This window comes from Eptatretus burgeri, chromosome 5 (genome assembly GCF_056783735.1).
Source record: "Eptatretus burgeri isolate ZD-2024b chromosome 5, Ebu_testis_v1, whole genome shotgun sequence".
Lineage (NCBI taxonomy): Eukaryota > Metazoa > Chordata > Myxini > Myxiniformes > Myxinidae > Eptatretus > Eptatretus burgeri.
The window spans coordinates 16,150,662-16,165,051 of NC_140965.1; the positions used below are offsets into that span (position 1 = coordinate 16,150,662).

General features: G+C 43.5%; 1 protein-coding gene across 1 annotated transcript in view; it reads right to left on the reverse strand.

Moving 5' to 3' along the window:
• Positions 1–7,538: 7,538 nt before the first annotated feature.
• The window catches only part of LOC147025926 (uncharacterized), a 168,921-nt gene continuing 162,069 nt past the window's right edge, over positions 7,539–14,390 (reverse strand). Inside the window, exons 57-61 of the mRNA XM_085883558.1 lie at positions 13,126–13,157; positions 12,681–12,803; positions 12,409–12,448; positions 8,448–8,571; positions 7,539–8,186 (exon numbers count right to left, since the gene is read on the reverse strand). Of these exons, the coding sequence (XP_085739684.1) occupies positions 8,006–8,186; positions 8,448–8,571; positions 12,409–12,448; positions 12,681–12,803; positions 13,126–13,157 (500 nt within the window). The 3' untranslated portion in view covers positions 7,539–8,005. The remainder of the gene's footprint in view (positions 8,187–8,447; positions 8,572–12,408; positions 12,449–12,680; positions 12,804–13,125; positions 13,158–14,390) is intronic.

Here is a 14,390-nt window from a genome sequence, read left to right on the forward strand (position 1 = left end):
ACCAGAATCAAATCAATAGCTGCATTACGTCCAGAGATAATAGCAAATGGAGATTTCAAGTGGCGGCCATTTTGAAATCCAATATGGCGGACATAAAGAGAGAATTTCAAGTGGCCCAATATCTGAAAATGTTCGCAACATATTAATGTACATTTGTGCCAAATTTGGTGCTTGTATCACAAAATGCACAATTCTTTTGAATATTTGGGCTAAGCCGCCCCACTGAAGGTGAGCAGTGATTCGTGATTTTGGTAGTTTTACCAGAAGGGGGTTGTTGGCGGACCTTGAGCACCCTGCAGAAATATGGTGGGGACAAACGCAGACACAGCAGGGGTCGATACCAGAGAGGACACGGTAGAAGACAGAAATACCACCGACCTGCCTGCGGTGAGAGAGTGAGAGGCCCAAAGACTCAGCCTCATCGCGGGAGATGCCAATGATTCAAAACGCCTTGGCTTGCACAGCGTGAAGCCGAGAAAGGTGGGAGGCAGGAGCACCAGCCCAGAGGGGAGAGCAACACTCCATCAGGCTGCGGACGAAAGCTTTGTATGTGGTCTGGAGCTCAGGTGGGCCGAGGAAGGACTTTGCACGACAGAGGATTCCCAGTCGGCGACTGGCTTTAGAGGCCAGGTTGGAAATGTGGCTTTCCCAGGAAATATGGCAAACAGTGAGTTCCAGAGGCTTGAATGAAAGGAATTCTTCCAGAGGATTGTTGAGAAAGTGGATTGGGGGGGGGGGGGGGTTCTAAATGGTCCTTTCGGAGAGACATAGTGAGAGTGTGAGATTTGTCCGGATTGAAAGACATGTTCCACATGTTGGACCAGTTTGTGATTTTACCCAGATCTGCAGTGAGTGAGGAAGCTGCTGCTTGTCGGTCTGAGGGATGACAGATGGTACGGCAGAGGGTGGAGTCATCAACAAAGAGATAAAGAGGATTTTCCAGAGTAGGAGAGATCATTGATGAAAACCAGAAAAAGAACAGGGCCCAGAACGCTACCTTGAGGAACTCCAGCCTGGACAGGAAGAGGGGATGAAAGAACTCCATTTAGGGCCACACGTTGACTGCGACAGGAGAGGAAGTCTGCGAGCCATGAGTGGAGATGGCCTTGGATACCATAGGAAGAGAGTTTGTTGAGCAGGGCAGGGTGCCAGACTGTATCAAAAGCACGCGATATGTCTCGGGATATGGCTCTGATCTCATGTCCGGCATTGAGGACCTCTACCCATTGTTGGGAGAGCAGAAGCAGCATATCCAGGGTAGAGTGACCTGGTCTGAAACCAAATTGATGATCAGAAATCAAGCCATTGGAGTAGAGGAAGGATTTAATATCTGAAGTGATGATGGATTCCATAACCTTGCTGATGATTGGGAGAAGGCTGATTGGTCTGTAGTTGCAGGGATCCATTTTAGCACTTTCTTTGTGCAGGGCAGTGATGTTTGCTGATTCCCAAGGAGATGGCAGATGAGCTTGAGAAAATGAGAGGGTGAATAAAACAGAGAGAGGGTGAGCAAGAGCAGAGGAACAGGTTTTTAGGACACGTGGGCTGATGCTGTCTGGACCAGTTACAGAATCTGAGTTGAGGTTTGACAGCAAGCTCTCCACCTTGTCAGGAGAAAAGGACACAGAGTCCAGGGACAGTTGGGTGTGATTGGGAAAGGTGGGTACAGAAAGCAATGTGTTTTGGATACAAGATTTCGATGCAAACACTGAGTTTAGGCATTCAGCCTTTTCAGGTGTAGTATCAGCAGTGCGGCCATTTGAGGTAAGGGAGGGGATGGAGGGGGAACATACACCAGAAACAGATTTGATTGGAGGCCACCAGGATTTTGAGGAGGGAGAGAAGTTTGAGAGTTCAGACTTGAGATGAGAAAGATGTTGTTTTCTGGCTCTCTTGAGGGTAGATACACACTTGTTCCGAGCTTTATGGAAGGAACTGAGATTACCCTCAGTTGGGTTTGCTTCCATGAGGCCAAGGCAAGTTGTTTCAGGACAACTGCCTCCCCACAAGCTTCAGTGAACCATGGGCAGGAGGAAGGGTAGGACAACTGAAGACGAGAGAGGATAAATCTGTGCATGAGGGAGAGCAAGTTTCTTTGAAAGAATTCCCAGGATGAGTTGATGTTGTAGAAAGTAGTGATAGGAGACCAGTCTAGAAGGTGATGGCTGCCTGGAGACCCTGCCAGTCGGCTTAAATGAAATGCCAGACTCGATGGCACTGAGGAGGTTCTCTGATAACAGCCAGAGAGATGTCCACTTTGATAAGCACGTGGTCAGAAGAACCGATTGGAGCGGAGGAATAGCAGCAGATATTTTCAGGGAAATTTGTCAAAATCAGATCCATAAGAGATAGAGTACCATTGGTTGAGATCCGGGTCGGGAAATTGACTGAATGAGTCAGAACAATGTCGCAGAAAGCTTTTGCTGAAATGCCATGACAGGTGAGAGAGGTATCCACACCGAGCCAACTGACATGATGACAATTGAAGTCACCACACACACAACTGGCGAATAGTTTTAGAACACCTCCATTTTTCAGTTTTTACTGAAATTTAAGCAGTTCAAGTCCAGTGAATATCCAGAAATGGTACCAAACCAAGCATTAAACTGCCAGAGGTTAAAAAAAACAGACTTTGGTTTACCAAAAACTGAAAAATAATGTAAATTTCAGTTATTAAAAAAATGCCCTTTTCAGGGAACAAGTAATTGGTTAGCAACTGCAGCTGTTCTGCAGCAATGGAAGTAAATTAAACCTTGAAAGTTGATGCAAACAATTCCTTCAGGTGTCCCAACTTTTATTGATTTGTTGATAAAAAGTGAATTTATTTATTTATTTTAAATAAAGATTGCGTAACATTCGGAAAAGGGAAGGTTGAAGTAAAACCGTGGAGGTGTATGGTGAATTTGGAACGGTAAACGCAGAGTGAAGCTGCTGGGTCGATGAAAAGTATGAGGAAGAGGGTGGAGAGAGACACGTGGTTACAGGAGGTGTAGGAGGTGCAGAGAGGTGTTGAGGTGTCGAGATCGAAAGGATACAAGGAAAATTATTGATTTTTGATGTTTTTTTGAAGAATAGGTAAGATTCAGGAATGGAAGTTTGAAGGAAGAAATCGTGAAGGTAATGGTGAGAGTGGGTCAGCTCAAGTAGAATAAAGATGGTGTGCCGGCAAAAGGAGGAAGAAGAAAAAGAAGAGTAAGAAGAAGGATCAGGACTCGTGGATAAGCAGGGAGAAAGGTAATTTCTTTTTTGTTGTTGAATTTAAGACAAAAAACAGAGTGTTTAGATGGGAAGGGCGTTGGGAAAGTGGGGAATATAGGAATTGAAGGTAATAGGGAAAGAATGCAAATAAAAACGATCATACTCCGAGAGGGGAAAGATGGGTAGGCCTCAAGGAACCCGGTAAGACAAGGTCGACTAAAACTCACAAAATATCACGATTTTTGAAACAAAACCGAACTGGGAACACACAGAAACATGTAGGTGAGAAAATAAACAATTAAAACGGGACAAATAACGACCGGAAACTTAACTTTGAGAAAGTCAGCAGAGAGCCCTGAGAGACCCTGCCGTCGCTCCAAACCCAGAACCGGAAGGGATTGAGGAACTGAGCACTCCGGTAGACCCTGCTGTTCTGGATCATCCTCCAGCGACCATCAACGAGGACACGGTCAATCTCCTTTGCCACACCGCCAGCATTGGAATACCAAGTCCAGCGATGAGCTTGTGGGCACTGAAACCATGAACCAGCCACCCTAAGTCCATGACTTCTTGCAAAGTCAAGGAACTTAGTGCTATTCTGGTTCACAGTTCCAGACCCATGGGAACCAGCACACGTCTCATAACCATCCCTATCAGTTCCAGTCGATGCATTGAAATCCCCCAAGACGAGAAGAGTATTTCGCCAGGGGCACTGATCAACCACAGACTCGAGCGTGGAATAGAATGTGTCCTTCACGGTGAGATCACTCACCTCAGTTGGAGCATAGACAGAGATCAGAGAAACGACACCCAAGGAGTGACGAATTCTTAATCTCGTAATATGCTCGTTGACCGGTGTTACCTCAATTACCAATGGAATCAGCTTATTGGACACAGCCACAGCAACTCCTTTGGCATGGTAACCATCGGAGCAACCAGCCCAATAGTAGGTGTAACCACTCACTATGATCTCACCACTATCTGTTCTCCGAACCTCAGAGAGTGCTGCAGTATCAATGTTCAAACGCTGGAGCTCAGGTGAAAGCAGAGATTGGTGATCATTGTCTCTTGGGATAAGACATTCCAAGCACCCACCTGAAGGGACCGCCTCAGGTTAATCTGAGGAGACTTCCATCTGGTGGAGGACACCTCAACACCATCCCAACACACACTATCTCAATCCTCTCTCGGAAGGTTACCCTGTGCTTTTGTCCAAATGTGTTCTAAAGCGTAATTATAATGTATTCCAAAGGGTAATTCCAATTGGTAATTCTAGAGTTCTAATGGGTTCTCAAGGGTAATTCTAATGGGTTTTATTCATTTTATGGTGCAAAATATATAATTTTTTAATTTTAATTTTTACTTTTTTAACGTTAAAGCCTTCATTCATGGACTGTATCGTCCTCATCGTTGTCATGAATTTAATGAAATCAAAAAGAAATGAAGATATTTAGAAGTGAAGAAAAGGAAAAATAATAATCGAAGTTTTTGAGGAAGTGCAAAACCTGCCTTTTTAAAAGGGATAGGTTATCAACGTTAGGAAAGACATGATGACATTAAAAAGTCTGGAGCGTCGTGTTGAGGGGAAAGAAACAAACATAAAGGACACCCTTGAGTTTCCAGTATTTTGTGATTCAGCTAATGGTGGAGGTAAATATAAGCAACCAGTTATCAGGAGCAGAAATTGAAGCAATATTGACCAATGACCTCCTCCACGAGTATCGACATTGTATCCAAAAAATTAATCTGTCATCGGCAATTCCCCCAAGCTCAGTGGCTGTTTGTCTCATAAATTATACTAGTGTGTGTGTGTGTGTGTGTGTGCGTGTGTGTGTGTGTGTGCGTGTGTGTGTACCACAACGAGCCTGAAATCCTTTAAAGGAAAATAGAAGGGCACTTATCGGTGTCACAAGATATACCTAAGCCCACATTATTGCATCATTATACTACTTGTACCAAGTTTGATTTAAATCGCTGAACCCAGGTTAAAAATATTAAATAATTCTGGCTGCCAGACCATGCATGTGATCACGTTGAAATTTAAACACATTTATTCCCCATGACTAGTAGATCATAATTGTGAGTTTTCACGTCGATTCATGAAGTGCTTCAAGAAAAAAAAAAAAAAAATATATATATATATATATATATATATTAAAGATTTTCGTTCAATGTAATGTGGCTGCCAGACCATGTGAGCTATTAATTATTTGTGAACACCCTAGTATCCCCAAGGCTTGGGGGAACGTGTGGGTGAAGCTTCCCCTCGATCTGTCAAGCCGTTCTGGAGAAGAAGATTTTTGAACGTTTATTCTTCAAAAAATCAGAGCTGCCAAACCATGTGACCTATGATGTCATAAGAAGATAATATTTGATTCCTCATGAATATGTGAGAATATGTCAGGAATATGTTCTTTAAAATTAATAACTAAAGTTTTGCCTCAACCTGTTCAGCCATTTCGGAGAAGATTTTTGAAGATTTTAATGTTAAAAACAATATGGCTGCCGACACCACTTGACCAAATAACATCAATTCCCCCCTCCCCTCCCCTTACCACCTGTACAATTTAGCCCTAGATGACCCTCAAAAATTTTCAAACTCATCGGATATAGCGTTTGACGTATGCAATGTTGCCGCAGTCACCTATGACATCATCAAAAAGCACACTCGTTTACTATGGGGAGTACTTCACATGTGCCAAGTTTCAATGTTTTCCATGGAACAGATTCGGAGATCAAAGTTTTTCCTTTTTTCCAACATTGCTGCCACACCACATGACCTATGACATCATAATTATTATTAAAACATTCGACATGAGTAGTCGCGCCTATGGTGAAAATTTAGTGTCAATCGGATAAGCGGTTGCAGAGAAAACAGATAAAATTAGCATGGACGTACGTACGTACGTATGGACGGACAGACAAACCGAAAACATACTGCCACCAGTGACTTCTTCAGCAGATGCATAAAAATAGGGGCAATACTCCTGGACGCTCACCTGGTAGTGGCTGGATAAGAACATCAGGGAACCCCTGGGAGGTGTGGATGACCCACAAAATGTGAAACGGCGAAGAAAGCAAACACCTATTTTGGGGGAAAACCCTCCCCCACTACCCCCGTTAATCGCCTTAGACCTCAAACTTTTTTTAATGGTGTGAACAAACTTTGGTACATCACGGGTGATGAAGGTTGTGGTGAAGTTTCATCAGAATTGCATGTGGAGTTTCTGAGAAGAGAGAGAATGCCTATTTTTGGGGGGGAGTGGTGGGTGTCAACCCCCCCCCCCGCCATAAACCCCCTTAATGAGCGCAGATCTTGGGAAGCAACCCCTCCGCCGACCTCCTTGGGGCTCGATTTTTTTTTTTGTATACCTTGTCGAAGCTCGAATGATAGCTAATGCACAACACACAGCAAGGGGGTATGAGACAAGAGGGGCGGGAGTGGGAAGGACAAAACAGTGGGGAGCAGAGATACCAGGAGATCTGTGGAAGGGAGAGGGATGGGGTGGGGAACATGGGGAATACAAGATGGACATTACAGGGACTTTCAGGAAGGAAAGCAGGGAATTTGAAGGAGGTGGGCTTGGGTGGATTATCGGGGGTAGAAAAGATCGAGGATTTGGATGGGGGATGATAAGAGGTGGTGGTGAACAGCTGTTTTGAAAGCCTGGAGGAAAGAATGGGATTAAATAGAGTGAGGGAGTTTATTCCAAAGGCGGGAAAAAAGAGGAATGAAAGAGTGAAGGTGAGCAGTGATTCGTGATTTTGGTAGTTTTACCAGAAAGGGGTTGTTGGCGGACTGCAGAAATGTGGTGGGGACAAATCGCAGAGAGTGCAGGGGAGTGGGGGGGGGCGAGGCTGGAGAGGAGACTGTAGAAGACAGAAAGACCACCGACCAACCTGCGGTGATTGAGTGAGAGGCCCGTAGACTCGGCCTCATTGCGGGAGATGGCAATGATCCGAAATGCCTTGGTTTCCACAGCGTGAAGCCGAGAAAGGTGGGAGGCAGGAGCACCAGCCCAGAGGGGAGAGCGGTACTCCATCAGGCTGCTTCTTATTATTATTATGATTTTTTTTTTAATGCCTTGAACAAACTTTGGTACATACTGGGTGATGAAGGTTGTGGTCAAAATCGTATGTGTAGATTCAGAGAAAAAGTTGCAAGTGTTTGTGGAAGGAGTGACTGACGGCCGGACGACACGCCATCCCACAAGCTCCCCGGAACTACGTTCCAGATGAGCTAAAAATATATAGTTGGGTTCTGTGTAAGTAATGCTCTGTGGTATCGATGTAGTTGTCGGCTTATTGTCTAACCTGAAGAAAACCACAATTGAGACGTATCATTGAGCTCAGCTTTAATAAGGAATAAAAGTATTTCTCAAGATCGCTTCTGAAAGCCTTGTGTAAAAGCACAACGGCTCATTTCCTTAACAAATGCACATAGCAGGGTCAACTGCAGTCAACTGGCAACTACGATGAACCAGAAAGATTCACAAGCACAGCGCCGACGCGGTTTCGACACACAGGGTGAAGGAAGAAAACATTTAAACAGAAAAACAAAGACAATATAAACAAAACAGCTTACCAGCTCACAGCGATATAGATGCAAATCGAATCAACTTGAAGCTAAACTAGTGGCATTTAACATTTATTGGCAGTTTTCATGAGACTGAATATAAAAGACAGTTGATAAGCTCATGTACCTTCAAGCTCGGACCTGAATGCTCGTCCCATGGATGCACAACACACCCAGTGATGTACTTTGAGCCGTGCAAGATGTGCACCATGCAGTATGCTGCTTATGGCCTTACGTCAAGCGAAAAGCCTTAGTACAAGCGTTTTCTTGACAGGTGCACCCACTGATTGTCGTTACATTGTGCGAGAGGCTGGATCCATCGATGCATGCCAGGTGCGCTTCATGGGTCTGCAGCCCACTCTGAGCACAGCAAGAGCACTTTGTGCTCACCGCTCCAGTCATCTCATTCACCCTGCAGGTGAACAGAAGCAGAAATGAGATTGTTCAGGTACGATTTAGGTAAAAGAGATGTAAGGAAAACCTCAACATGAAGGTGGAAAAATAAAATCAGTGGAAGTAATTGTTCATGGTTCAACAGAGAAACTGATGCAATTGACCACTCCAAATTTGATAACCGACCAATTTGTTTCACAAGATGTTGAGGTCCAGCTACCCTAACCACGTGGCAATTTGACAGTCACATTTGTGCGGATCACATTCCGAGCAAACTCACGTGGTTCTGCTTGCGCAGCCCCCCTCACAGGTGTTCACAATAACGTTGGCGATGCAGTTGCCCACTGTTATAGTTTGAGCCACCTCGTATCTCTTGCAAGTATGAACCATGTCTTCCGTGTCACCTTCAGCACAAGGGGTGGGGAAAGGATGTTGCGGTTAGATGATGCGATAAGCCCAGTTGGTTTACAAAGCTACCAACGAGTTCAATTTGGTTCTTACATGGCTGTATATGTTGATTAAACCGTATTGTTTAGTCGTTGCCATGAAGATAACCGAGTACTCTCGTGTACTTGAACCTAGCTAAAGCAGATAGTTAGCAATGATACGGAAGGTTGGTCAATGTCTATGACATCACAATGTATTTGATCTATGACGTCACAGACACCAATGTCAGTGAAGTACTGATGTGTGTTGAAAAACACTTCCTCCATAACAATAAAATAATTTTCGGGTCAAGTGACGTGCCATTGTGTTTGGTCACATGATGCCTTGGGAGCGTCACGTGACCAAAGACAATGGCACATCACGTGATCTGACAATATGTAGTGCGTCATGTGATCATGTCTGGGCATGATCACTCCCCAAGGTAGCTGGTGTTTGTCAGTTTTATGGCAGTATGATTAGAGAAGTATGTGAGTTTTTTTGTCATTTACACACAATGTACATTGTAAGGTAATCGTAAACTTTTTTGTTCACCGACGGTGTACTATGGTAAGTGTTACAGTGCAGATTTTAGGTGTTGCATGTTTCCATGCCCAGTGCGACCTCTATATCAGGTACCCTAGTTACAACAAACATTTAGAACATGTTTTATTCATGCATAAATTCCCTGTGTTCACCACCCACATTGCTGGAAATTAACTCAGATACGAAGAAAGAGCACTTTGTCCCAGCAAATTGAACACAGATGCCAGTCTGTACATTCCAAAATCCTCGAATATACAGACGAGATTGCCAAAACATCAAAATAAACAATAATTTTATTATTCCCTGTGTGTGGTGAAATAGACATCCCATACACAGCCCATGGGTGCCGAGCCGAGGAAGAAAGGGGACGGACACCTTTAGCAAAGCGAGGCTTGCTAGGACCCGCCACCTTGGAACAGTCAGTGTAAGAGGTTCAGAGAGACGGAATTTTGTTTTTGTAGAAACGGAATTCATACTGTGCAACAGCTTCTTGTCTCGCCAGTATGAAGGCATACCGCCTTCATCGATTAAAAGTGTGCAAAATGACTGTTATACGGAACTGCCCCGTCGTAGACTGGACGGATTTCTGAGACGGAGCTGGGAAAGACATCAAGGGGAATTTTTTGTAAAAGTTGGGAACCTGTGTTGTTAACCATAATTTAAATGTGCTGAATCCAAAAGTCGTGGTTCCCAAGCTGAATTTTGAGTTTCTGACAATCAAATTTTCAAAAACAACAAAATGGCCGCCAAATCGTAGATTTATTTATTTATTTAAATTTTTAACGTGTACATATTTTTTCAGGCATTGATGGTTCCAGTATATATATATATATATATATATATATATATATATATATATATATATATATATATATATATATATATATATATATGATGAAGGAAGTTCTCTGACCGAGACGAACGCCTCCATGTCTATACCATCACGACCCCATGTGATCCCTAATTAATGTCTCCAAAATATCCTCAGAAATGAAGTTAGACTAAAAGGTTTATAGTTCTCTGATTCCATTTAATAGTTCACCAGATCCTTGCTTAAACAATGCCCCAGCGCTCACCTGGTAGAACCAGGGAACCACTGGTTGGCGTGGACGACCCACAAAATATGTAAATAAATACCTATTTTGGGGGGGGGAAACCCCTGATTATGTTTTTTTTAATACTGTAAACAAACTTTAGTACATATGGGTGATGAAGGTTTTGGTCAAGTTTCATTGAAATGATGCAAATACCTATTTTGCGTGGTACCTGGACCCACTTTGACCCCTCCCCCACCCTCTGGTAAACCACATTAGGCCCTGAATTTTTTTTTGTGCAATGAACAAACTTTGGTACATCATGAGTGATGAAGGTTGTGGTCAAGCTTCATCGAAATTGTGTGTGTGTAGTTTTGAAGAAGACGATCCGAGTGTTTACATACTAACTGACTGACCCTCTGACACACTGCGTGATGCCAATACCTCACCTGAACTCTGTTCCAGGTGAGCTAAAAGGGGTTACATTTGACATTCCGCAATCCTCTGATGCCTATCCTGATTAATGAGCTGTTAAAAACATCTGTTAACTATCTGCTCCACAACCTCCCTCAATACTTTTGGATGAATATTATCTTGCTCCAAAGATGTACCGTATCCTGGTGCAGCTTTTTTCGTTGTTTCTTCACCTCTTCCAATACTACTTGAAAGTCCTGCAAAAGCTCTTTCTCACCCACTCCCCCACCATATCCCAGCTATTGGCAATTCCCCTGACTGTTCTTGTGTAAATGTTGAAGCAAAATACCAATTTTAATAAGCCTGCCATCTCACAATCATCACAAATCAGTCTCCCTATGCTATTCCTCAATGGAACCACACTTGTGTCACTCTGTTATTTACCCCTTATCTATTTAAAGAATGTCTTGCGATAATGGTACACCACATGGCCAAAAGTATGTGGATACCTGCTCGTCCAACATCTCATTCCAAAATCATGGGCATTAATATGGAGTTGGTCCCCCCGCTTTTGCTGTTGTAACAGCCTCTATTCTTCTGGGAAGGCTTTCCACGAGATGTTGGAACATTGCTGCAGGGATTTGCTTCCATTCAGCCACAAGAGCATTCGTGATGTCGGGAATTGCATGTTGGGCAATTAGGTCTGGCTCACAGTCGGTGTTACAATTCATCCCAAAGGTGTTTGATGTGGTTGAGGTCAGGTCTCTGTTCAGGCCAGTCAAGTTCTTCCACACCGATCTCAACAAACCATTTCTGTATGGACCTCGCTTTGTGCATGGTGGCATTGTCATGCTGAAACAGGAAAGGGCCTTCCCCAAACTGTTGTCACAAAGTTGGAAGCACAGAATCATCTAGGATGTCATTGTTTGCTGGAGTGTGAAGATTTCCCTTCACGAGAACGAACGGGCCAAGCCTGAAACATGAAAAACAGCCCCAGACCATTATTCATCCTCCACCAAACTTTACAGTTGGCACTATGCATTCGGGCAGGTAGCGTTCTCCTGGCATCCACCAAACCAGATTCGTCCGTCGGACTGCCGGATAGTGAAGCATGATTCATCACTCTGGAGAATGCGTTTCCACTGCTCCAGAGTCCAATGGCAGTTAGCTTTACACCACTCCAGCCGACGCTTGGCATTGCACATGGTGATCTTAGGCTTGTGTGCGGCTGCTTGGCCATGGAAATGCATTTCATGAAGCTCTTGATGAACATTGTTTGTGCTGATGTTGCTTCCAGAAGCAGTTTGGAACTCGGCAGTCAGCGTTGCAACTGACAACAGATGATTTTTCTGTGCGATGGGCTTCAGCACTTGGCGGTCCCGTTCTGTGAGTTTGTGTGGCCTACCACTTCATGGCTGAGCTGTTGTTGCTCCAAGACGTTTCCACTTCACAATAACAGCACTTACAGTTGACCGGGGCAGCTCTAACAGGGCATAAACTTGATGAAATGACTTGTTTGAAAGATGGAATCCTATGACGGTGCTACGTTGAATGTCATTGAGCTCTTCAGTATGGCCGATTCCACTGCCAATGTTTGTCTATGGAGATTGCACGGCTGTGTGCTTTATTTTATACACCTGTCAGCAATGGGTGTGGCTGAAATTGCTGAATCCACGAATTAGAAGGGGTGTCCTCATACTTTTGGCCATGATGTGTTTTTTTAATATTTGTAGCCGTATTCCTCTCATATCATCTATTGCCATTTTCTTAACTTGTCTGTTTATTCCTCGACTGAGTCTCAAGAATATGCCAAGTAAGACTTACATGTCATACAGCAGTTGTTGTGCGTCCATTTAATGGTTCCCTGTGGCATAATAACGAGAAAACACAAATTATAATCAAAAATAACATTTGTTTGAAAAAGATTATGAACGTACAAAGTGAATCTACAACGTTATCAAAGTTAATAGATTACATCCGTAAACTGTACACCACCAGGCTCTGCTCGTGAGAACAGCTTTACAAACAAAGCAGGGGAATACTTTTGGGAATATGTCCACTGCAGACCATGTGGTGTGCACATTGTGGTGTAGTACCGGTTTGCAGAAACTTGGGTCAATGGTTTGGTTGCAGTGGACCGGTCGTTCAAAAACTATGATCTCGTCAAAGAGTTCACGACACTGGAAGACCGTGCAGTTTTGCTCCCATGACTCCCCTGGCTGTAGAAGGGTTGAAGTTCATCAGAGCATATTCAGTAATCCACCAAGTGTCAAGGAAGGGTGTGTTGTTGCACAATTTGCATATCGCACTGTAAATAGCATGATTCATTCTTATGTCTCCTACTCTCATATATATATATATATATATATATATATATATATATATATATATATATATATATATATATATATATATATATATATATATATATATATATTTATTATTTTAAAAGTAATAACAAAAAGGGGCATCTGCAGATTTCATTGCAATGTGAAGTTTGAGGAGTCTCTGTCCAAGTCTATGTGAATAACAGGACCATACCTTAATAGGGACGCCCTCGTTGTTCACACAATCTGCAAAAGATCGAACATTTGATGAGGGCCTCCATAATGGACCTCATTGTGATGGAACTTGCAATGGCTTATTCATAAGATAACAGTAACTTGACAGGCTAAGGCACACATCGACTGTACATGTTGGTCCCCACGTACTTGATAAGCAGCAGTGCAAACAAGTTACAAGGAATGAAAAACTTCACTTTAGTTTATGATGAGGTTTTCGCATGATCTCCATAAGTAGTGCAGTGAACATATAGAATGACCGAGAACAAATTGCAACAGAAATGCTCTTTTTTTTTTTTTGCATAAGCTCCAGTGCACATCAAGTGACGACATACTCAAAATCAGGCAAAATGGGGTCAGGGGAAATGAGTCCAATTGGCATAAATCCAATATGGTGGCCAAAGGAACCTCCAGCTATCTTATCTCCTAAACGGCTGACAGCCTATAATCCAACGTCCAACACGGCTGTTAAATTGGGCCTCAAGCTAATGAAATGGCCAGATCTGTCGAAAAGTAGGTTATATACTCATAATTTGGAGTTACCGTGGAATCATCTCATCAGCCCCGTGACCTTCATTGATGGCAATTCGTGGCGAGTTTGTGCAGGTGACCCCTTTACACTCTCCACATGTGCTTGAACAGTCTAGTCCATGTTTCCTGCAACTACACCGTTCGGTATCACACCTTCCTTTGCACTCACATCAGATCACCTTCAAGAGAGCATGAGGTGCGGGTGGCAAATCCATCGTACGAGGCTCGAATGGATCGTTCGTGAATATCCATCCCCGGTCCTCGGCATCAAAGCTGTCAAATCTTCCCATTCACACCTGGAGCTGAAGATAGATGAGGTAAGAATGGTAGCAAGCGGCGTATGTGTGAGGTAGTGTTTGAACCTGGATGTTGGTATTTCAGTTTCCCACCTTCTTCGCAAATTTTCTGCAGCGCAATGAGTCCAACGTCTCATACAATTGCCCACCATAGAGTGATGCAAAAGGCCGTCTTATCAGCTTCTTCAACTCGTGTAGCCGATTGCGCCATCACAGAAAGCGTACGTTTGCTCTTGGAAAGGAGATTCTGTCTGAATCTTATTTTATGAATCGTCTGAATCTTCCCTTTTCCTGCACCAAATAAGCGTGAAGTTGTCGCATCTACACGTGGCATGCACAAATGGAAGTAGATGGTACACTTCTGATCCAAGACTTTGTCAAAGACGTCAATGTTCCAGCTGCAGTATTTCATGTTCCT